Source organism: Odocoileus virginianus, chromosome X (genome assembly GCF_023699985.2).
Source record: "Odocoileus virginianus isolate 20LAN1187 ecotype Illinois chromosome X, Ovbor_1.2, whole genome shotgun sequence".
In the NCBI taxonomy this organism is placed as follows: Eukaryota; Metazoa; Chordata; class Mammalia; order Artiodactyla; family Cervidae; genus Odocoileus; species Odocoileus virginianus.
In genome coordinates this window covers 13,094,881-13,120,112 of record NC_069708.1, presented here as the reverse complement: position 1 = coordinate 13,120,112, position 25,232 = coordinate 13,094,881, and the positions used below count along the sequence as shown (strand labels likewise).

General features: G+C 44.9%; 1 protein-coding gene across 2 annotated transcripts; it reads left to right on the top strand.

Annotated features, from left to right (window-relative positions):
- The first annotated feature begins 451 nt into the window (after nucleotides 1–451).
- Nucleotides 452–20,183, top strand: CXHXorf38 (chromosome X CXorf38 homolog). 2 transcript variants are annotated; one of them, XM_070461810.1, is made up of 7 exons: nucleotides 452–720; nucleotides 887–1,021; nucleotides 7,197–7,316; nucleotides 9,346–9,495; nucleotides 10,607–10,780; nucleotides 19,243–19,405; nucleotides 19,943–20,183. In XM_070461810.1, the coding sequence occupies exons 1-6, from the start codon at nucleotides 505–507 to the stop codon at nucleotides 19,402–19,404; spliced, it is 957 nt and encodes a 318-aa protein (XP_070317911.1). In that variant the 5' UTR covers nucleotides 452–504; the 3' UTR covers nucleotide 19,405; nucleotides 19,943–20,183. The 2 variants fall into 2 exon arrangements, with proteins under 2 accessions (XP_070317911.1, XP_070317912.1); XM_070461811.1 differs by lacking the exons at nucleotides 452–720; nucleotides 887–1,021 and adding an exon at nucleotides 4,127–4,256.
- Nucleotides 20,184–25,232: the final 5,049 nt, after the last annotated feature.

Here is a 25,232-nt window from a genome sequence, read left to right as displayed (position 1 = left end):
GTAGCCTACCAGGCTGCTCCGTCCATGGGATTTTTCAGGCAAGAGTACTGGAGTGGGTTGCCATTTCCTTCTCCAGGGGATCTTCCCAACCCAGGGATCGAACCCAGGTCTCCCACATTGCAGGCAGACGCTTTACCGTCTGAGCCACTAGGGAAGCCCCCGCACCATCTACACCTTTACAGTAAGAGAACTGGAGCACAGGCCCAAGGAGGGGGAGCTAAAATCGGGCCTGGTGAGGTTTCAGTTTTGGGGAGCAGAGAAGAGGGAGACAGTTTTACGTGGAAGCTTTGTGGGCAAGCACCAGACAAAGAACTTACGTGTCCGGGGTCTTATAAGACTGGGGTGGGGCCGACTTGCCCCGGAAACTAGGTCACCCAGTCACGGGAAGGGGGCGGGGCCACGCCCAAGGCTCCCCTGTCGCCTCCGGCGCTCCCAGGCTTCTGCGCCTGCGCACGGCAGTCCGCCCCGCCCCTCAGCTGTTGGCCGCGCCGGCCAGGTCTGGACATGGTGCTCTCTGAGCTGGCCGTGCGCCTCAACTGCGCCGAGTATAAGAACTGGGTGAAGGCGGGCCACTGTCTGTTGCTGCTGCGCGGCTGTTTGCAGGGCTTCGTCGGCCGCGAGGTGCTCGCCTTCCACAGCAGGCTGCTCGCCGCCGCCCCCGGCCTGGGCCCCCGCGCCGCCTGCAGCGGCGGCTGGCGGTGCAGCCCTCGCGCCCGCCAGGTGAGCACCTGGCCCGTGACCTTGACCGTCGCCCCTCACCCCGTCCCCTTCCCCGGGCGCAGTGTCTCGTGCCCTCCCCGGAGCCGAACCGACCGCGTTAGCCGAGGCTCCGAAGCCCGGAGCCGCCCCTCCCTCCCGGGCCCCTCCTCACCGCCGCCCCCTGTAGTTTCAGCCTCAGTGTCAGGTGTGCGCAGAGTGGAAACGGGAGATTTTGAAACATCACACCAACAGAAATGGAGACGTCCACTGGGGAAACTGCCGCCCGGCCCTCTGGCCGGTCGACGCCTGGGAGGTGGCCAAGGTAAGCACCTGCGGTCGGGAGAGTAGGAGGAGTTGGCCTGCCAGGTAGGCGTTACCTGGAGTCCGGGGCTTCTGTCCGGTCTCCACGGGCGCTGAAGCCTCACCAGCGGATTCAGACAGAGAGAGAGTGGGTTTTTGATCTAGTGTCTAGATGGTTCAGGGCTGTTATATCGGACCCAGCGTAGCTTGGTGAAGTAGAAGATTTCAACAGGTGTGGCTGGGGCAAGGTGTGGAGCGAGTATCCTCGGCACAGAGGGAAGAGCAGGCAAGGCGTTTATGAGAGTGGACTTCCTGAACGGCTCGTTTTGTTTGTAGGGTGCCATGAAGATGGCAGAATAAGGCAAAGAAAGTTGGGGCAAAGATAGAAAGGACCGTAAGTGCGCAGCTAAGGCATAAAACTTTGGGGAGGCGGGGTGGGGTAAGCAGCAAGATAGAAGGGGGGGTGGTTATTAGGCCTGTTTTCAGGCCTTGGCGCTGTGACTCACTAGCTGGGCAGATGGAGGAATTTTTTTGACTTTTTGGTATTTGCCAGAAGCCCAGTAAGGGGTGGGAGGGGCCTGTCGAAGTCACCTCCGAACCTGCATTCACCTTTGGAGGTGCCTGGGAAGCCGGAATCAGAAGCCCCACTCAGTTGCTGCGGTGTAGCCCTGGGCCAGCCTCTGTTCCCTGACCTCAAAAATGAGGAAATTGGACTATATCGGTGACCCCCAGACTTTTGGCTATCATGGAGCAGTCGCACCCTCTTCCTCTCTCTTTTTTTGTTGCTGCCATAGACTTGCCAGCTTCTACTTTTACCTAGAGAAGAAGACTTAAAACTCTACCCTTTACTGGTGTAGAGTGAAGGTCCCTCAACTGTTGCTTTCATGCCCTCAGAATCCACTTGAAGCCCTTACCACCTGTTTCTGCCACTCTTTCCCCTCATCATTGCTGTCACCCGCAGACTTAGTCCAACCGCATATTCTTAGTTACCTTTCCAAGCCCATCTTCTCAGTTTCTGGACTCCCCACTTGAGCATCCTCCGATTTCATCCACCTCAGCCTCCCACTCCCAGGCTCACATCTGGGGCCATGTCAGCCAGGGAGCTGTGGTGTCCAGCAGCCTCCTTACTCTTAGCACACTTGTTAACATCTCCCGCCCCAGGCTTAGCCCCTTGTCCCTATACAATGTTCACAACTCTGAGGTTTCCCCTGCTTTCCCAGTCCCCAGCAGCCTTAGCCCTCCCCATGTCCTTTGTCTCCTCGGCTAGCCCAGATTCCATGGTCCATCATTCTGTTTAGTCCTTTGCAGTTTTCTCGGCCTTTATTATCCTTTCTCTGCACTGGCCAGGCCCCAACTCCAGCCTTCCTGACAGCATCATGTACTTCAGCTCAGAGGGAGCTGATCAATTTCACTTTCAGTTCTTAATCACCAGCCACCCCCCCACCCCCCTACCCCCGCCCCGCAACCCCTGCCGTCTGGGCTCTGTCTCTCCATAGGCTGCTGTTTCCTGGAGACAACTGTTACTGCCTTTCCCTCCACCCTCGATCCCAGCTTCTAATCTTGCTCCCACTTCCTGGAGTTCACGGATAGCCGCAGATATGTGCTTCCTCGTCTTTTTACCAGACTTTTACCAACCTACCTCCATGTGCACCATCTTCTTCCTTCTGCTCCAGAGGAGGAAGGGCATCTCTCCTCTTACCGCCCTGTCCCTCCACTTGAGTGTTGGACCTTATCCCCTCCCACCTGCCCAAGGACTTTAAGTCTCCAGTTATCTACTCTTCTGACCTGCCAGCTTACTCCCATCACTGTACCAATAGTCTTAGTATTGCCTTGGTTTATTCAGTTTTTTAAAAGAAAAGAGACTAAATGTAGAGTTACTATATGACTTAGCAGTGCCATTCTTAGATATGTACCCAGTGAAATTGAAACATACAGCTGCCCAAAAACCTGTGCACAGATATTCACAGAAGTAGTACTATACACATCAGCCAAGAGTTTGAAACAACACAAATGTCCATCAACTGATGAATGGGTAAGCGAAATGTGGTCTGTCCAGACAATGGAATATTATTTAGCCATAAAAAGAAATTAAGTATTTGTAACATCAAGATACTAATGGGGGTGGAATGAAGTACTGATACATGCTATATCATTTCTTGAACCTTGAAAACATGCTAAATGGAAGAAGCCAGTCATATAGTGTATGATTCCATTTATATACAATGTCCAGAATAGGCAAATCTATAGAGGCAGACAGTAGACTGGTGTTGCTAGGGCCTGGAGGAGAAGAGGGGGCAATAGTTAATGGGTAGAGGGTTTCTTTTGGGGGGTGATGAAAATGTCCTAAAATCGACTGTGGCAATGGTTGCACAACTTTGAATATACTAAAAACCAATGAACTGTAAATGTTTAATTTTTTTTAATGAGGTGTAGTTAGTTTCAAGCATACAACATAATGATTTGATATATGTTTTGTTAAATGGTTATCATAAGTCTAGTTAACATCCATTACCATATATGGTTACAGTCTTTTTTTTTCTTCTGATGCAAACTTTTAAGACCTACTGTCTTAGCAACTTTCAAATACTACATCCCCAGGACTTACTTATTTTAAGACTGGAAGTTGGTAACTGTTGCTTAACCCATTTTGCCCCCTTCCTCCACCCTCCCCCACCTCTGGCAACCACCAGTCTCTTCTCTGCATCAGTGAGCTTGGGTTTGGGGGTTTATTTTAGGTTCCAGATATAAGTGAGATCATATGGTATTTGTCTTTCTGTGACATTTCATTTAGCATAATGCCCTCACAGTCCATCCATGCCATTGCAAAAAGCTGTATACTTTTAAATGGGTGAATTATATAGTATATGAATTACATCTTAGTAAAGCTGTTTTTTTTTTAAAAAATTGAATAAACACTTGGAAAATAAACTGTAGAAAGAAATGAAAGCTCCCCTTATCCATTCCCTCCTGCTGTCTCCCCATTTCTCTAACTGCCTCCCGTATGTATTCCCAGTAGAACTTCTCAAAAAGTGCATTATGCCTAATTCTCTTTTCCCCCAGTCCCATTAACTCTTCAACCCACCACCCCCTGGCTTCCGCCGCCCCTGCCCCTCCACTGCATCTGTCTTATCAGGGGCACACAAGACCTTCAGTTCTCCAGCCTCATCCTTCCGACCTCTCAGACATTCAGCACTGCCACGCCGCCAGCCACTCCTCTTCTTGAAACAGTCACGGCCTTGAGACATATTCCTCTCCAGGTATCCTCCTGTCCCCCCAACTCCTCCTCCTCAGGCTTCTTCTGAATGTCGGTTGGCCTTCCTTGGACCTCTTCTGTCCCCTGCTTCTCCTCCCCTGGTGGATATTGCTCAGGCCCATGGAGTGAGATATTAAATACTACATTGCTGCTGACAGAACAGCTCTGTGCCCTCTTCTGTGCTCCGGAAGCCCATCTCTGCTACATGACGCTTTCACTTCCTCACTTCCTGGGCACTTGTCTTCTCAAGCTGGACTCTTCATCTCCCCTTCCCAGGCTGTCCCCATGCCCCACCACCAACCACCTACAATCATTCTTGCCTCATCTCTTCCCCCCCCCACGCCTCCCCCTCTTATTTGTACTTGCAGATTCTTTTTGGACTCCTCCTCACCCTCTCTAGGTCACGGCTCTCAACCCTTTCTCCTGCCAGCCTCCCACCTGGCTGCCTCTGCTGTTCTGCTCACCCTTGATGGAGGATGTGCAGTCTTCATGTGGGAATTAGATCACTTTCTTCCCTTGCCCCAAATCCTTGGATGGCTTCCTGATGTACTTAGAATAAACTCCAGACTCCATGTCAAGGCCAGTAAGGCCCAGCATGTTCTGGCCCCTGTGTATTTCTCCAACCTCTTCTCCTACTACTCAGTGAAGAGACAGAAGGGGGTCCATGCATGCATGCTAAATCATGTCTGACTCTTTACGAACCCATGGACTGTAGCCCACCAGGCTCCTCTGTCCATGGGATTCTCTAGGCAAGAATATTGGAGTGGGTTGCCATGCCCTCCTCTGGGGGATCTTCCCAACCCAGGGATCGAACCCAGGTCTCTTATGTCTCCCGCATTGGCAGGCAGGTTCTTTAGCAGTGTGCTACCTGGGAAGCCCTTCAGGAGTGGATAGTGAGAGGCAATCAGGTGTGTTTCTCACCCTGTGCCTGTCTCATTTGGAAGGCAGCAGTGGTCGATGCCATTTTAAGAAACAGATGTCAGCAGCAAGGAGGCAGGGGAGCCTCCTCATTGGCTTCTGGTTCTGAAGAACGGAAGAAGTACTAGAATAAAACCTTCATGTGGAGAGACAGGTTTCCTTTGGTGAGAAAATGCCAGACTGGACATACCTTGTAAGGGGCAAGAGAAACTGCCTGGTTTTGAGTCAACTAAGGCCCCTCTCACTTTGGATGGCCCTCTCAGCCACATTTCTTTTCTTTGTTTCCTCTCCATTTCATCATTTCTTCAAATTAATTGACCTGTGATACATTAGTTTAGTTTTTGTTTAACATTTGCAGCATCCATAATCAACTTCTTTCCGTGGGTTGGGACATGTTAAGATAGAGACAGTAACGGGGGCTTCCCTAGTGGCTAAGATGGTAAAGAATCCACCTGCAGTGCAGGAGATGTGGGAGACATGAGTTCGTTCCCTGGGTCGGAAAGATATTCTGGAGACTTTCATGGACAGAGGAGCCTAGAGGGCTATAGTCCATTACAGTCCAGGGGGTCGCAGAGTCAGACACAACTGAGTAACTAACAGTTTGACTTTCTTTTCTTTTTTTTTTTGCAGTTTGACTTTCAGGTAGTGTACAGTATACAAATTCTCAGTCATGTGAGGCCAGGGTGTGTCATTCAACCACTATCAGAAGCAGAGCCCTGACTCTCCTTGCAGGGCGTTGGCCCCTGCCACGTGCCTTTCTCAAAATAGTACCCCAGGCAGCACCACAGGAAGTGGCTGGTTGCCTGCCTCCAGAAACGTGTTTGTAGTCAAGGGAGCAGGTCTCTTTATTTAGAGTTCTTTTTGCGCGTCATTTTTCACATGTCATCACTTTTAGTCCCTTAGCAGGAATGTACTCTTGAGCTTCGTGGCTTGGTAAAGTTGGTGCATTCATCATAAATTTGGAAATATTTCAGGAAAGAAATATACCCAAGCCTTGTTAAAACACCATTTTGGAGGTCCACACCATAAAATCCTACCAAAGGCAAGATCGTGCTAGAATGAGGCCGTTCTGTTGTATCTAGTATCTCACACCCTGGGACTCCATCTGTAATGCCTGTGTAGGTTCTACTCACCTTGCACCATCAGCATCATAAATACCAACATGTGTGGCCTGTGTATTCTCATGTGCCGGGCACCATGCAAGTGCTTTACCCACATTGACTCATTTAATTCTCGAAACATCCTTCAAGGTAGATGAGGACAGTTATCCCCCGTTTACTGATGAGGGATCTGAGGATATATAACTAGCCCAAGGTCACGCAGTTGACAGGTGGCCGAAGAGGGTTTTGCAGCCCAGCTCTGTCACATTCCAAAGCCCAAACTCTTCACATTCTACCACTATACTGAACTTTCACTTTGGAGCAACTATTAGTTTGAAATCATCTTTACAATTAAGCCACTGAAACTTAAGGGGGAAAAAAAGGCTGCTTTCTACCCCCTTTCTTTCTTGGCGTGCTCAGTCCTGTCTGACCCTTTGCACCCCCCTGTGGGCTGTAGCCCGCTAGGCTCTTCTGTCCTTGGGAATTCTCCAGGCGAGAACACTGGAGTGGGTAACCGTTCTCTTTTCCAGGGGAATCCTCCCAACCCAGGGTTCGAACCCCAGTCTCCTGCTTTGTAGGCAGATTCTTTTACCACTGAGCCACCGGGGAAGCCTGTTTGCTACCCCTGCCTCCTGCTTATATGCCATTAAGAAAGGACAGTTAGGTCAGGTGTGGAAGTGTCTCTACTAGCAGGTGGACAGATAAAGCAGCTCTTCAGTTACTGCCCTGGGCTGAAGCTTGGCTGCCACACTGTTTCCCGACTTGCATTTTGGACTCATGGGGCTCTAATTTAAACTCAACAAGAGAGTTTCAGTCGTCCTTGGGGGAACAGGCAGATAACAGTTTTGTCCCACTAGCCCCGTGTAGATAGATGTCTGTTTGGCTTGGAGGAGACTCATGAGCCTCTTGGGCCTCCCCTGCTGCAGGCCTTCATGCCCCGAGGACAGGCAGACAAAACAGGACCCGAGGAATGTGACGCGGTTGCTCTTCTGAATCTCATCAACTCCTGTGATCACTTCGTGGTTGATCGAAGAAAAGTCACAGAGGTAAGAACCCTCAGATTGCCAAGCAGATGTTGCCAAGCAGGAACCACACCCTGTGTTGCTAAAGCAGCCACATGGGTGGAGCTCACAGTCCTTTCCCCAGACAGTGGTGCACAGAGAAGTTAGACTTAGGTCCACTGTTGGCATCGCTGAGCAGGTGAGCAGCACTCACGTCACATGTGCCTGCTGTGATGTCCGAAACCCCTGTGTGAAAGCAGGCAGGGGACTGTCCCTTCAGCTCTCCCTGATTGAACTTTCCCAAGTTGTTAAACAACAACTTGCTGTTGTACTGTGTGTTGCTAAACTGGCAAACCTCAAATTTCTTCTCCCTGTTCTGTCATAAACTGAGGCAAAGTAATTTTCCATATTGAAGAAACAAATAGAGAGCAATGCATCATTCTCTCCATTGGATGCCAGCATCTGAGTCCTGCCCTTCTCAATCTCACTGGCTAACAGTTGCAAGACCAAGTTGAAAGTGAAAGTGTTAGTCATTCAGTCCTGTCTGACTCTTTGCGACCCTATGGACTATAGCCCTCCAGGCTCCTCTGTCCATGGAATTTCCCAGGCAATACTGGAGTGGATAGCCATTACCTTCTCCAGGGGATCTTCCCAACCCAGGGATTGAACCTGGGTCTCCCAAATTGCAGGCAGGTTTTTTACCATCTGAGCCACCAGGGAAGTGTGAACAGTTGCAAGACCAAGCTGAAGTAAAGTGAAGTCGCTCAGTCGTATCCGACTCTCTGCGACCCCGTGGACCCACCAGGCTCCTCCGTTCATGGGATTCTCCAGGCAAGAATACTGGAGTGGGTTGCCATTTCCTTCTCCAGGGGATCTTCCCGACCCAGGAATCAAACCCAGGTCTCCCACATTGCAGGCAGACGCTTTAACCTCTGAGCCACCAGGGAAGCCCCAAGACCAAGTTACCTTGACCTAAAGAAAACATAAACATTAGTGGATAAACAGTGTCAGAACAGATCACTGTGCTTGTCAGACATCCTCTGGGAGATTTCAGCTGTCTCTGTTTCACCAGAGGACAGCTCTGGTGCGTTTGTTACTCTGAGGATCATTAAAAAGTATATATGGCACACACAGATTATTCATAATATGTGCAGAAACGCATGTATATTTTGCTAGCATGCCAGCAGCCAAAGGGACTGAGAGTCCTTTACCATCAGCAAAGACAAAAACTATCACAATACAAAACTGACTCCTTTGATAGCTTTTCATCAAGAATGTGGAAGACTGGGCAGGAATTATATATTAATATTAAAAGATTTTTGCATTGTCTGCTTCAGCCTTTGGGTATTCTCAGAGCCAGTAGCCAATACTCTTGCTCTTTGGCAGGTTTTTTAAAAAAAATATGTATTTATTTTTGGCTCTGCTGGGCTTTCGTTGCTGTGTGGGCTTTTCTCTCGTTGCAGCAAGCAGGGGCTCCTCTCTAGTTACAGTGTGCGGGCTTCTCATTGTGGTGGCCTCTCATTGTGGAGTGTGGGCTCTGGGGCTTCAGTAGTTGTGGTGCATGGGTTCAGCTTGCGGGATCCAGAATGCAGGGTCAGTAGTTGTAGGGGATGGGCTCAGCTGCCCACGCCCATCCCCATGGAGGCATGTGGGATCTTCCCAGACCAGGGATGGAACCAGTGTCCCCTGCATTGCAAGGCTCATTCTTAACCACAGAACCACTACAGAAACCCTGGCAGGTTTTTTTTTTCCATTTATTTTTATTAGTTGGAGGCTAATTACTTTACAATTTTATAGTGTTTTTAAGTTAGGGCGTTTGGAGGATTGTGTAAGAGAGATTCACCCAAGAGCTCAAGGACTGGGACAGTTGTACGCTTGTTTATATTTCTTACCTTGATTTAGTCTTCAAATGGCAGGGGGTTGAATAAGCCTTGGCAACACCTGCAGGCCACACACTTATGGATTTTAGAATGAACAAGGCCTTTCTGTGATTTTTCTCTGGAGCTCCAAAATCTCAGTGTACCCCACTGTTGGATTTTGAAGATTTTTCTCTCTTTTTTTTGTCTTTCTGTAGGTGATTAAGTGTCGTAACGATATCATGCACTCTTCAGAGATGAAAGTATCTTCTGTATGGCTACGAGATTTTCAGATGAAGATCCAAAATTTTCTAAATGAATTCAAGAATATCCCGGAGATTGTGGCGGTATACTCCCAAATAGAACAGGTAAAAATTACATTTAGCATTTCTGGCATAAAGAACTAAGGGGAGGTAAAAGGAACCACAGTCACTTATTTATTTATTTTTCTTAATATATGTATTTGATTGAAGTATAGTTGACGTACAGTGTTTCAGGTGCACAGCAAGGTGATTCAGTTATACATATATATGTATATTATTTTTTAAATTACTTTCCATTGTAGGTTATTGCAAGATATTGACTGTGGTTCCCTGTACTATACAGTAAACCTTTGTTACTTGTTGCATATCTATTTTTTAAATTAGAAATCTAGCATTCTATTCATACTAAGTCAAACAAGTGGAATCAAAATGTCATAAATTTTTTAGTTAGGCAAAAATTCATAAGTTTTCTAAAATATATATATTATACATATTATTTATACATATGTATACCAAAGCTTGAGAAAGAACATAAAAAAAAAAGACATGGAGAAATTGGAAAATATAAATGAAATGGGAATACTGAATATGAAATAGAAAAAGTGAAACAAGCTAGATAAAAGTGAAAGATCATCATATAGTACAGTTCAGAGTCACTTATTTAGAATTTAAAGCTTATTAGATTTAAACAAAATTTTAGAATGTAAGCAGAGAACACCATGTTGACATGAAGTCAGAACTGTGATTCATCTGAGCAGCTTTTCTGTGGTCACGGGATGATATTAGAATGGATCCAGTCAACATTGTTTAATTATAAATTCTTTCCGGGTAGGGTCAGCTGGTAAAGCATGCACCTGCAATTCAGACCCTGATTCGATTCCTAGGTCAGGAAAATCCCCTGGAGAAGGGATAGGCTACCCACTCCAGTGTTCTTGGGCTTCCCTGGTAGCTCAGACGGTAAAGAATCCTCCTGCAATGCAGGAGACCTGGATTCGATTCCTGGGTTGGGAAGATCCCTGGAGAAGAGAACGGCTACCCACTCCAGTATTCTGGCCTGGAGAATTCCATGGACTGTATAGTCCATGGGGTCACAAAGAGTTGGACATGACTGAGCGACTTTCACTTTCACTTTTATGTAACCCAGTGGAATATCCTTTTTTTTTTTTTTGGAATATATTTTCCATTCAGTTCATCTATTTGTTTGGTAACCCAACAGCTGTTGACATCTGACTGGGCTGTTTACATCCCTGAGGAAGATCAGCGAGATGGGTGTGACACAGGAGTTTACCTGAGTGAGAGCCAAGTAAACGAGATAGAAATGGAATTACTAAAGGAAAAACTTCAAGAGCTCTATCTTCAAGTAAAAGAACAAGAGGTGTTGCCTGAAGAGGTAAAAAAAAAATTTTAAAAAGCACTATATTCTCTGTGTGAGTAAACGAAGCAAAGGCCCCAGAAAGGAAGAGTAGCTCATTTTAACTTGTCACCAGTTACGTTTCTGATTGAAAAGTCAAATAATTTCCAGACATGAATATTCTTTTGGCATAAAATACTGGTACCCTTAAATATTTTCACTTGGTCAGCAAACATTTGGGTGCCTAGTATGTGCCACTGAGTGGAAAACCACAGGAAGGGTGACCACGGAATCCTGAGCCTCAGGCTCTGGGGAGTATCTCCAGGTCAAGGTGGGGAGAAGGGGTTGCAAAACCACTTTTGCTGAGAGATGCTGTGGTGGTGGTGGTGGTGGTGGTGGTTCAGTTGCTCTGTCGTGTCCGACTGTTCGCAGCCCCATGGACTGTAGCCAGGCGTCCCTGTCCGTCACTGGTACTAAGAATCAAATCAGAGTTTGGAAAATTGGCAAGAGCAGAAGGGCGTTCTTGGCAGAAGAAACAGCACTTGCCAAGACGTGAAAGACTAGCCTGAGCCGGACAGTGACGAGACGAGTGTAGGAGGGAGGTGTGGTCAGGTGTGAGGGTGGTCTGGCAAGTCAGAGCCACATTTTGAAAGGTTTTCTGTGCCGCACTAAGAGGTTTGGACCTTATTCCCCCAAAGCAGTTGGCAGCCAACAGAGGTTTTAAAGCAAGAGAGAGTAAATGAAATAGATTAGATAATGGCTTTTGCAGAGTGAAGTCTTAGGGCAATCAGAGGTTGAAGACAAGCCAGGAGACTCTTGCAGTTGTGTGAGGATGAGAGAAAAAGGACATAAGCTAGAAGTGTGCAGGAGGCAGGAGCCAAGTTCTGGAGGCATTGCCGGGCAAAGCTGATGACTTATAGTTGCCAGTGAGATTTCTTGGACCCAGCAGGAGGTGGCAAAGGTTAAAGAATCAACAAGGGTTCTAGCTCTGGACACTGCAGGCTAATGAGGGTCTCAAGTACAGGAGCTAGGAATCTCCTTTGTTACAGGCAAGGTATTAAAAAAAATTAACAATAATAGAATTATATTGTTGTAAGGTTTAGAAATAGCCTGCTGGATTAGAATTCCAGATTCCCAGGAGATCTTGGACAGGTCATTTTATCTGTCCATTCCACCTTGTCCAAGGAAAGTAGTTTTGCTGATTACCTCATTAAACACAACATGTTCTATTTATTTTTTTAATAGTCTGATTTTGAACTTTACTTTTTTTAAACTTGTTTATTTTGTGTTGGAATATAGCCAATTAACAATGTTATGATAGTTTCAGGTGAACAGCAAAGGGACTCAGCCATACATACACATGTATCTGTTCTCCCCCAGGTGCTTCCCAGGTGGCCCTAGTGGTAAAGATCCCGCCTGCCAATGCGGGAGACAGAGACGCAGGTTCAATCCCTGGGTCAGGAAGATCCCCTGGAGGAGGGCATGGCAACCCACTCCGGTATTCTTGCCTGGAGAATCCCATGGACAGAGGAGCCTGGTGGGCTACAGTCAGTGGGGTCACAAAGAGTCAGGTGTGACTAAAGTGACAGCACGCACGCATTGTCCCCCAAACTCCCCTCCCATCCAGGCTGTCGTATAAAACACAGCATGTTTTAATACAAAGTGTGTACTTCCTTTTTGAGGCCATGCTCTGTACTGGTCCATGCACCTTTGTTAAGGCGTCCGACCTTGACCCAGGTGTTTCACTCAGCTTGATGGGCTCCTTTGGCATAGGGACTGGATACCTCTGGTTTAGGGGCACACCCACCATGGCACACAATAGGTATTTAAGATGATGAATAAGACTGTTAAATCTATTTTCTAAATCCACCTGTCTCATCTGGCTTTATTTGAAAATGCCATTAGAACTAACCCTCAAAGTCGGCCAACAGACGAAAACCAGGGGCTCAGGCTCATGGACCTCAAAGTCATCAGAAATGCTGTCTTCTTCCTTGAGGGAGCTGCAGTTCTTTTCCTGTTTGTGTAACAAAGAGCAAAATGCATCAGTAGCAATACACTGAAACCAGGAGTCTCTGCCAGTTGAGAGTGGGAAGGGACCCTGGCAATCCGCTGCTTTACCACAACTCTGAGGAGCAAGTGCTGCGGGGTGAGAGGCCTCAGGGCCGGGGCGTGAGGGCTGGCCCAGGGGTTTCCCCACTCTGACCCTGAGCCTGCCTTCACACATGCCATGCAGTGGTTATCCTGTCTCTTGTCGTGTCATCGAGGAGCTAGCAATTAGAAATTTTGACCCCTCATTATCTCCATTTCACAGAGAGGAAATTGGGGTTAATTGACTTGTCCTCTGGGTCCCAAAGTCTCTAGATAGGGGTGATAAATTCTCATTTTTCATGCTTTCTGTTCAGTAGACCGTGGCATTTCTTTTGATATTTCAATTGATCAGAATGTAAGTTTGGCTTGATTGGCACATTATCTCAGAAGCTGTAGGTTGTCTGTCCACGATGCATGGAACGGACCTCTTTTGAAATTTTAGCACCATGTATGATTATTCACGTTCTTTCAGGTTAGTCTCCAAAGTCAGAGGATTTGATAAACCAAATTTCAGTGACTGTAAAACACTGTGAATTGCAGGACACATCACTAATTCAGTTACTTTCAAAGAAAAAAAATGCTGCTCATTTACTGTAAGATACATGGTGGGCTTCCCAGGTGGCGCTAGTGGTAAAGAACCCACCTGCCAATGCAGGAGACATAGAGACACGGATTCGATCCCTGGGTCAGGAAGACCCCTGGAGGAGGCCATGGCAACCCCCTCCAGTATTCTTGCCTAGATAATCCCATGGACAGAGGAGCCCAGAGAGCTGTAGTCCATAGGGTTGAAAAGAGTTGGACCTAACTGAAGCAACTTAGCACGCAAGCGTGTGCTATGAATGGTAAAGTGCAATCTCATTTGAGATGTTAAAATATGAGAAAACGTGCAAGGAAATGAATCAGCTCTATGTATATATATCTGCTGTCCCTCTTGAGCCTCCCTCCCACCCCCACTCTCCCTTCCCACCACTCTGGGTCATCACAGAGCACCAAGCTGAGCTCCATGTGCTATATAGCAGCTTCCCACTAGCCATCTGTTTTACACGCGGTAGTGTATATATGTCAGTCCTGCTCTCCTAATTCATCACACCCTCCCCTTACCCCTCTGTGTCCACGTGTCTATTCTTTAAAATCATTACTGATTTTTTAAACCCTGGTGGGGGAACCGCTTTCATAGGGAAGATTGGGGAGAAAGGACAGCGACCGAATGCAGTCGAGGCAGGCGGGGAAAGGATGTAATTGACACTCCATTCGTTAAAGTCCAGATTTAGTTCATGAGTGAGTGCTGACTGTGTCCCAGGCACAGTTCTAGAAGCTTGACATGCATCAGTGAACAAAGCAAAGGTCCCCTTGGGAGAGACAGATTGTAAACGGTCCATGTAATAAGTAATGATGAGGCATTTAGAAAGAGGAGAAGTACTGTGGGGAGCAGAGTGTGGGGATCAGGAGTGGCCAGATGGGGACAGGTGTTGGGCTGTGACAGGTGGCACATCTGGAGGAGGACATTCAGGCCGAGGGCAGGGCGATATGAGCAGCGTAGGGGGAGTGTGGTAGGAGCAGATAGAAGGGAAGCCTTGTGAGCCATTGGGTGGACCTAGGCTCTTCCTCCTGAGATGGCAGCAACGCTGCAGAACAATAAAAGGAGCACACTGGCCACCATGTAGAGAATGCGGGGCCGGGGACCAAAGATGGAACTAGGGAGATGTTAGGAGGCTGCCACAGTTACCTGGTCAGAGAGGTGGTAGTTCGGGCCAGGGTGGAAGGGTGAAGAGTAGAGGCGATGAGAAGGGGGAGCACACATGGCGTGTGAGAGAAGGAAAGGCGTCAAAGACAAGTGCAAGGGTTTTGGCTTAAATGCTGAGAGTATGGATGTACTTACTAACCGTCTTTGGCCTAGAATAGTGCCTACCAGGCACATAGTAGACTCAGAATTGTTGTTCAGTCACACAGTCACATCCGACTCTTTGCGACCCCATGAACTGCAGCACGCCAGGCTTCCCTGTCTTTCACTATCTCCCGGAGTTTGCTCAGATTCATGTCCATTGAGTCGATGATGCCATCCAACTGTCTCATCCTCTGTCACCCCCTTCTTCTGCCCTCATTCTTTCCCACTATCAGGGTCCTCTTCGATGAGTCAGCTCTTCGCATCAGGTGGCGAAAGTATTGGAGTTTCAGCTTCCACACCAGTCCTTCTAATGAATATTCAGAATTGATTTCCTTTAGGATTGACTGGTTTGATCTCCTTGCAGTCCAAGGGACTTTCAAGAGTCTACTCCAGCACAATTCACAAGCATTAATTCTTCGGCATTGAGCCTTCTTTATGGTCCACTTCTCACTTTCGTACATGACTACTGGAAAAACCATAACTTTGACTGTATGGATCTTTGTTGGCAAAGTGGTATCTCCACTTTTTAATAACACTGTCTAGGTTTGTCATAGCTTTTCTTCCAAGGAGCAAGCATCTTTCAATTCCATGGCTACAGTCACTGTCCGCAGTGATTTTGGAGTCCAAGAAAATATGATCTGTCACTGCTTCCACTTTTTCCCCATCCGTTTGCCATGAAGTGATGGGACTGGATCCATGATCTTAGTTTTTTCAATGTTGAGTTTTAAGCCAGCTTTTTCACTCTCTTCTTTCACACTCATCAAGAGGCTCTTTAGTTCCTCTTCGCTTTCTGCCATTACAGTGGTATCATCTACATAACTGAGGTTGTTGATAATTCTCCTTGGCAGTCTTCATTCCAGCTTCTGAGTCATCCTTTTAACTCTCATGATGCTTTTGTTAAATGATTGTCAGAAGGAAGGAATGTACCAGATGTAGTGCTATGTGCTTTTAGTAGATTATATCTAACCTTTGCAAGAATCCTGGTTGGCATATGTATGGTCATCCTATATTTGCGTATATGGAAATAAGCTCAGAGAGGTCAAGTCTTGCCCAAAGTCACACAGCTAGTTAAGTGACAGAGCTGGGTTTCAATACCCAAGTCTATCCAACTGCATTCCATAACTTTTCTAGGACTTAGTTTTTCCATCTTTACTTCCTCTTCCCACTTAAGGTGCACAAGACTTCCCCATTCTTAATAATTAAAAAAAAACTCCTTTTGACTCTTTATCTTCCCCCCACGCTAAAATAATCATCTCTTTTTAAGCACATTTCAAGAGCAGAGAGGGTCAGGAGGTGACAGCACAAAGGATCATAGCTCTCAGGACATCAAATGAGAAGGTCTCTGAGGAGGGAGGACCCCAGTCCATCTTAGTGCACAGACCAGGCTGGCATGGTCTCAGGCATCTGATGGGAATGCCGTAATGGGAAGGACCCTGGGCTGCATCTAGAATGCCTGGCACAGGCAATAAGCACTAACAGTGCAGTACCCACAGTGTCTAATGTCCACTATGAATAATGTCATTGATATAAGCTTCATTGCACATCTTTATGGTTTCCAAATTTATTATTTAAGGGGCTTCCCTGGTGGCTCATTTGGTAAAGAATCCTCCTGCAACGTGGGAGACCCTGATTCCATTCCTGAGTCAGGAAGATGCCCTGGAGGAGGGCATGTCAACCCATTCCAGTATTCTTCCGTGGAGAATTCCCAAGGACAGAGGAGCCTGCCCAACTGCAGTCCATGGGGTCGCAAGGAGTCAGACAGGACTGAGCGACTAAGCATCACACATATCTTTCAGGCAGGGCTTTCCAGGTGACTCAGTGGTAAAGAATCCACCTGCCAAGCAGGAGAGGCAGGTTTGATCCCTGGGTCAGAAAGATATGCTGGAGGAGGAAATGGCAACCCACTCCAGTATTCTTGCCTGGGAAATCCCATGGACGGAGGAGCCTGGTGGGCTACAGTCCATAGGGTCACGAAGAGTTGGACACAACTTAGCGACTAAACAACAACAGCAACAACAGTCTTTCAGGGGCTGTAGGCTTGTTTCTAGCCATGTAATAAACAGTTCCAGCTAGGACTTCCTGGTAGTTCAGTGGTTAAGACTCTGCGCTTCCACTGCAGGGGCTCGAGTTCGTTCCCTGGTCAGGGAACTGAGATCACATATGCATGGCCAAAAAATAAAAATGAATTGGAAAAAAAAAAAAAAAGAAAACCAACCCAGCTCTAGCTGAAGGGAACATCCCCATCTACTTAGTAACCTACCTGAAGACCTCAGCTTTGCTCCCTGTTCATCCTGGCCACAAGTCCCTTCCCGTCCTCCCTTCCTTCCCATTTAAAAAAAAATTCACCACACCCCAAAAGGTTAATAACTTTCCTCTTTGTAATAAGCACAGTGACCAGTTGAGGGTATCCTGGGATAAGCTGAGTGAAAACATGTCTGTGGTACTATTCTGAGAGTACACACTTTTATTAAGTTTAAATGTCAAGAAGTATGTTACTGATGGGAGTTTAAATTGCTGTAACCTCTAGAGATGACAGTTTTGGCAAAATCTATTAACATTAAAACAGAAAACTATTAATTAAAACTCCATTCTGCTTCTAAAAGCAGATCCTACAAATAACCTGTCACTTTATGCAAAATGACACATGTCCCAGGTTAGTTACTACAGCAGCATTTCTCTTAGCAGAAGGCTTGAAATAATATGTTAAAATATGAAACATCCATAACTAAAAAACTATTCAGACATTAAAAAAATGAGGCCACTCTTTATATTCCGATATAGAAAAAAAATCAGTTGAATAACATCTAATATGCTGCCACTTGTGTTTTTGTAAAATGTGTATGTGCCCATTATATCTCAATAAAACTGGAATTTAAAAAATGTGTGCACATATATATACATGTGTTCATATGTAAATGCATGGAGTATCTCTGGAAGAGATACAAGAACACTATGGTCACCTCTAAGAGGAACTGAGTGACTAGGGAAAGGATGTGACAGAGAACCAACTTTTTACCTTGTACCCTGTGTTCATTTTGAATTTTATACCAGTATATTTACTACTAGTGAATAGGTATGTATATTTTTATAAATACTGAATAGTAATAAATGTACATATGTAGACATTTTTAATAGTCATACATGTGTACAAAATTCAAACTGAAAGAGCTGTATATGTGTGAGTGTATACACTTATATGCATTTGTGTATACATTTGTATATGTGTGTACATACATATATGTGTATGTATGTGCATCTCTTGCATTGACAGGTGGATTCTTTACCACTGAGCCACCAGGGAAGCCCTTGTATGTATGTGTGTGTATATATTTAATTATAATAAGTGGATACAAAATTCAAAATGAAAGGGCTTCATTTTTTTAATATACATATATATCATATTTGTGTATATGTATACATATGTATATGTAAACACACACACATAGGTATATACCTATTCAGGAAGTCTTACAGCAAAAAAAAAATCTTTAAAAATTTTTTCTAGGGGACTTCCTATATTTATATGACATCATCTCATATAGATGCCAAAAAAAGGGAAAAAGATGGTTTTTACCTTGTGGTAAGAACAGTTAAGATTTACTCACTTAGCCATTCCCACCTCTGGTAACTGCAAATCTGATCTCTTTTCATAAGAATTTATTTTTTTTGTTTTTGTTTTAGATTCCACATATAAGTGAGATCATGGAGTATTTGTCTCTCTCTGCTTGACTTATTTAACTTATCATAATGCCCTCCAGGTCCATCCGTGTTGTCTCAAATGATAGTATTTCCGTCTTTTTATGGCCAAATAATATTCCATTGTGTATATGTACCACATCTTCTTTATCCATTTGTAAGTTTATGGACACTCACATTGTTTCCTTGTCTTAGCTATTGTGAATTATGCTGCTATTAACATGTAGATGTAGATATCTCTTCAGCATGATGTTTTCATTTTATTCAGATACGTTCCCAGAGGTCAAATTTCTAAATCATATGGTAGTTCCTTTTTAAATTTTTTGAAGATCCTCCATATTGTTTTCCAAAGTGGCTGTACCAATTTACATTTCTACCAACAGTGCTCATGGTTCCCTTTTCTTCACACCTTCACTAGCATCTGTTATCTCTTTTTGAGGATGACCATTCTAATAGGTGTGAGGTGATAACCTCATTGTGGTCTTAACTTGGATTTCGCTGATGATTAATGCTCTTGAGCACCTTTTCATGTACCTGTTGGCCATTTGTAGGTTTTCTTTGGGAAAATGCCTGTTCAGGTCCTTTGTCCATTTTTAACTTGGGTAGTTTTTGTGCTATTGAATCATATGAGTTCTTTATGTATTTTGGATATAAACCCCTAAAAGCAAAAATTTTTAAGGAGACAAGCAAACATTCCCTTGTGTGGTCCCAAAACCAGCTATTGGTAGACACAGGAGCAGGACTCAGTTTTGGAGCTAGTAAGTTTTTCATCTGAATTTCAAGTCTGCTATAAAATTAGCTAAGCTGTGCATTGTATGGCTTCTTCATACAGATCTTAAACCAACTGGAAGTGGTAAAAGAATTTCTAAGAAACAATGAGGGTCTTAGAAATGGTCTGACAGAAGATATGCAGAAGCTAGACAGCCTCCGTCAACAGCATCTAAAACCAGATTCAAAGGAACCTGGGGTACAGACACCTGAAGGGAAGGCCTGAGGTGAGTTTAAGCATATGACGTTTAAATAAGGACTGAATGGCCTCATCTCTTTGATGTCTGTTCTCTTAGGTAAGGCCATAGCACACCCAGCCTCATCTGAAGTTTCACTGTGTCCTTATTATTTGAAAGAACACAGAGCTTTGTGCTCTTTCTAATTGGTAGGTCTCACATCTGTGAACTAATTCAAAATAAACTCCCTGCCAGCTTTGTTTAGTCAAGTATACCTGAAGTCATTCGGCTAGTCTGACATGAATCAACTTTATGACAATCATGTAAATCCATGGCTAATTCATTTCAATGTATGACAAAAACCACTGTAATGTTGTAAAGTAATTAGCCTCCAACTAATAAAAATAAATGGGGAAAAAAAAAAAGGCGCTTCAGTCCTAAAATGATAGCAGTGATGCCTTGCTCTTAGCTGTGACGTTAATAATGGCAACTTGTTACTTTTCATAAGAAAAACTCATTAAAGTAATGGTATTCAGTGTTTTACTTTTTTCCCTCATGAAGAAAATTAAATGTTCTCTTCTATTTTAGGTCGACCTTCCACAAAGATCAGGCGTGTTCTATGAAAGTCACCCAGGCTTCCATCTCAGGCATCCTTTTCTGACCAAAGGAAAAACTCTCCGGAGTACTCCACTCAAACAAAAAGGGATTTGTGTTCTTTTCCTGGACTTTTCTTTGACTCTTCGGGAGTATTTTTTTTTTTTTTTAACATTCACAAGCTTGGTGTTTTTATCTGTACCAACCAAAAAATATTAGGTACTCTTGTACCAAACTTGGTATCATCCAGGGTTTTTTTTGTGTGTGGTTTGTTTTTCATTTTGTGTTGCTGTTTAAAAGGTGACATTCTTTTCTGGTCCTAAAACTCTTAACTGCTTCAACAGTAACTAGGCTTGTGTTCGGCCAGGCCTGTTGTAAAGGGCCACACCGAGTTCTCTGCCCACTGGTACACATACCCTTGCCTTAAAGTCTCAATCATGAGGATGCCCACAGGTGGGCTGTGATGTATTGATGTTGAGATATAAATCCTTCCTTCTTGCCAGCATTTCCAGTTAGTAGAAGACTGAGTACCCGTTTCTAGTAGCCTGAGACAATGAGACAGAGAGCTAGGCTGAGAATACAGTAACATGACTGACAGCATAGCGGGAGGGCCCAGGCTGGTATCACAGCTCTTTCTGTTCAGTTATTTCAAGTGCTGAGCACAGGGTGTGGTCCGTGGGTGCTTGATGAATATTCCTTAACTGAAGGGTTGGCTGATAGTGTAGAGGTATTCATAGATGTAAATATTCATTACATTGTTAACCAAGCCTGGTCCTTTGTTATGAGAATTTGAACATTCTTATGGAAGTTCAAAGACATCATTTTCTTTCAGCAACTTCATAAATTCACTCTGTTCCTCTTACCCCAAAAGTCATCCACTTTCCGCTTTGTCCTATTTGTTTCTTGAACTGCAAACCCCTGTCCTGTTATGTGCAGTGGTCTGTGGGATCAGCTTTACCCTCACCTTCCCCACATCTGCTCATCTCCAAAGCCAATGGGCTTCCCTTATAGCTCGGCTGGTAAAGAATCTGCCTGCAATGCAGGAGACCCCAGTTTGATTCCTGGGTTGGGAAGATCCCCTGGAGAAGGGATAGGCTACCCACTCTAGTATTCTTGGGCTTCCCTGGTAGCTCAGATGGTAAAGAATCCACCTGCAATGCAGGAGACCTGGGTTTGATCCCTGGGTTGGGAAGATCCCCTGGAGGAGGGAATGGCAACCCACTCCAGTATTCTTGCCTGGAGAATCCCCATGGAAAGAGGAGCCTGGTGGGCTGCAGTCCATGGAGTTGCAAAGAGTTGGACATGACTGAATGACTAAGCACAAAAGCACAGCGGTGCTGAGCTAGCCCATGTTGCCCCTGGATCTTCAGGGACAGGCTTGCCACATTCCCCACTGCCCGGAGAAAGTGCTTCCAGTCCAACCCAAGTGAAGCCCTGCTCCTTTGCTTACTCAGCTGCCCATCAAGGATGTGATTTTTAGGGAATGGGGGTGGGGGATATATTTGGTGTATTCTTACATTAAAATGCATTGAATGTAATGGTGTAAAACCTGGGTGAATGCACATATGCCTGTAACTTCCTGCTTTCATCTTTCATGCTACTATTTGGTCTTTAATCTTGCTTTTTCTTTCTCTCTTCATTTCCTGGAATACCTTTAGAAGACTTCAGTAGTACAGTTGCAATTTTCTTTCATCTTGCAACCTCCCCTCCCCCAACCAAACTAAGAAACTTCATGAAATGTTTCCTAGTTTCTAGATATAAAGTAACAAAACTTGGGATCAAATCAAATCTTGCTTCACTAACCAATTTAAGATCTGGTTTCTCACCTTAGGAACTTTGGGTTTTGAATACTTTTATTTCGTTCCTCTTGTATCTATTTCATTTTTCCTTATCTACTAAACAAACATTTAGCAAGTGTCAGCCACATGCCAGGCACTGAAGTAGATGCAAAAGTGAAGATTTGTACAGTATGGACAATGATACGTGAGCTCTCATCTTATTGGATTTATTGTCTGCCCTGATGAATTAAATGAATTCAGGGAATTCTCTTGGTTGTCCAGTGGTTAGGACTCAGTACTTTCACTGCATGAGCCCCAGGTTCAATCCCTGATGTGGGGGACTAAGATCCCATGACCCACGAGGTGTGGCCAGCATTTAATTTAAAAGAAGACATGCCCAGAGGGGGCTTTAAAGCAAACTGTGTGTGTGCAGGGACATCAACCTTCTGGATCTCTGTATGAGGGCACAGAGCGTGCACAGAAGTGTGTTCACAGCAGTCTTGGCAGGCAGCCATGGAGAGAGGACCAGTTAAATAATCACAGCACATCCATGTTGCCAAGAATTGCACGACTGTTAAAAAAGGAGGTAAGGCTGCCATGCTGTGATAGGAAATGATGTCTAAGACATATAGATAGAAAAGCAGAATGTATAACAATGCGTTCAGTTCAGTCGCTCAGTCGTGTCCGACTCTGCCACCCCATGAATCGCAGCACGCCAGGCCTCCCTGTCCATCATCAACTCCCGGAGTTTACTCAAACTCATGTCCATCGAGTCGGTGATGCCATCCAGCCAACTCATCCTCTGTCATCCCCTTCTCCTGCCCCCAATCCCTCCCAGCATCAGGGTCTTTTCCAATGAGTCAACTCTTCTCATGAGGTGGCCAAAGTATTGGGAGTTTCAGCTTCAGCATTAGTCCTTCCAGTGAACACCCAGGACTGATCTCCTTTAGGATGGACTGGTTGGATCTCCTTGCAGTCCAAGGGGCTCTCAAGAGTCTTCTCCAGCACCACAGTTCAAAAGCATCAATTCTTTGACGCTCAGCTTTCTTTACAGTCCAACTCTCACATCCATACATGACCACTGGAAAAACCACAGCCTTGACTAGACAGACCTTTGTTGGCAAAGTAATATCTCTACTTTTCAATATGCTACGTAGGTTGGTCATAATGTTCCTTCCAAGGAGTAAGCGTCTTTTAAATTCATGGCTGCAGTCACCATCTGCAGTGATTTTGGAGCCCCAAAAATGTATAGCATGCTATAAAATTATGGCGCTTTCAGGTTTTCCCAAGTTTTTTCCCCAGGTCGCCTCTGCGAAAGGAATTGGGGTCGAATTTGGCTTTTCTGTCCTTGGCACACTCCCATATGAAATTTGAACGACAATGTGCACTCCTGTATTTTGAAAATTTTTCATTAAAATTTTGTATTTCAAAATACTAGACATAAACTCAAGCTGTAAAACCTGTGTGTCACATTTGCTGGAATATATTGTGGTCTACATTATTGTGGGTGTCAGCTCCCTCTCCAGGGGCATTTGTGAGTTGTCAGGGTCAGGAGAAGCCCAGGAAGTGGTTTCCTTCCCACACAGCGCTGTTTCATCTCCAGATGCCTTGTTTTGGTCCAGCAATGCGATGTGCACCTGGCCTCTCCCTGGTACATGGTATAAGGTTCATAGTTTTGAAAGAATTATAGGAGCAAAATGGTTGTAGCATTCAAGTTGCAAGGATAAGGCAGTTCTTTGGATTTTATCTTGGGTTTTGCTGGGAAAGTCAGAGGACCTCAAGAGAAAGACATTATGTATTAAACTCAATACAAAACCACAATTCTGGGAAATAACTGAAGTGTGTCAGTAAGAAAAACTTTTGGAAAAAGAGCTGTGCCAATTTGGAAAATGTTATTGCTTTATAAAGCAATGGTAGAGAACTGTAGACAGTTTTAAGTCAAGTTGTCAAGGCCAGAAAGGATTATGTTTGAGAGTTTGGGGGGATTATGAAATGATTATTACCCTAATGATTTGAAGAGTGCATTTTTATTAAAGTATTAATCACTTACATGGCTGTAAACACTAATATCATAGACAACAAAGGGTTGGAGCTCTGAGCTGGGTGGGCGTACTACAAATTAGATCCTGTAAGTGAAGCCTTGCATGAGAATGGAGGCGTAGCAATCTTTGGGATTTTTTCTCTAACCGTTTTGGCTTCTAAATTATAAATGTAGAGTGACAGGAAATTATCAGCAGGGATTACCCCCTTTCCCCTTACCAGGTTAATTAGAAACCTACCTGCTCTCATATGTCTTCAACAGACAGTGGCCCTTGACTGAAATGCAATATTCAAATTACAAAATATACTTTGTAAAACAAATCTAGAAATATATTAATTTCTACTCATGTAAGAGCAAAGGGGGAAAATCCTTTAAAGTTTCAATAAAAATCTTGATACCAAGGTTATGATTCATTTCAGAACTTTTAGAACTGCTTTTTATTATTGTATGTCTGAACTATCTGAAATATTAGAAGCTACCACGTCTTCCAGAGACTTCTTTCCTGCTCCTCAAGAACCATCCTCTATGATATATGCTTGTTTGTAATGATTGCACAACTGTAAACTGAGCATTTTGTGACCTCTCTTGGGGAAGGTGGGCAATGATCTTGCATGATTTATTACTTTCTACTGAGTTTCAGAAAGGTATGAAAATTTTTACTTCAGAACCGTGTGTGGCAGCCAGCCTCCAAGATGGCCCCCAATCATCCCTACCTCGTGCTATCCCTACCCTTCTGTTGTCTTCCCATAGTGCACCAAGGTTGGTCTATGTGACCAAGCAAAGACAGCTGAAGTGATAGTATGTCACCTCCCAGGTTAAGCTATAAAAGACTGCAACTTCCATCTTGGACTTTCTGTCTCTTGGAACACCTTCTCTGGGGGGAAGCCATGTTGTGAGCAGCCCTATGGCCCACATGACAAGGAAGTGAAGCCTCCTGCAAACAACTGTGTGAATGAGCTTGGAAGTGGATCCTCCAGCCCCAGGCAAGTTTTCAGAGACTGCAGCCCCAGCAGACAGCTGAAAGACCAAGCCAGAAGCACTTAAGCCCCTCCCAGATTGCTGACCTTCCAAAACTCTGTGTGAGATATTTGTTGTTTTAAGCTAAGTGTGGGGGTGATCTGTTACACAGCAATAGATAACTCATATGCTGTCATTTTCCAGAATTTGTTTTCCCCCCTGTATGCAAAATGTGAAATGCAGAGACTGCCTCCAAAGAGGATTGTTGTGTAGATGCCACAGAAGGTAAACTTGTGCCCGTCTTGTCCAAAACCTGATGTCTTCAGAAGCTTTCAGAGTTGTTTTCAGTGTCTTTGCATTTGAAATCTTTGACAAAAGCAGGGTGTAAGCACCTTTGAACACTTGCATTAATTGAGGTTCCCCAGTAGATCACTTTGGAACCTTCTGCATTCTCCCAAGGGATTCGGGGGATTTGGGATCAAATTCTAGAGGGCAGCCTCTGCTGTAG

Coding starts and splice junctions, on each gene's coding strand:
- CXHXorf38 (XM_070461810.1), top strand. CDS start 505: ATGGTGCTCTCTGAGCTGGCCGTGCGCCTCAACTGCGCCGAGTATAAG. Junction 7,317..9,345: donor ATCGAAGAAAAGTCACAGAG/GTAAGAACCCTC, acceptor GTCTTTCTGTAG/GTGATTAAGTGTCGTAACGA. Junction 10,781..19,242: donor AAGAGGTGTTGCCTGAAGAG/GTAAAAAAAAAA, acceptor TTCTTCATACAG/ATCTTAAACCAACTGGAAGT.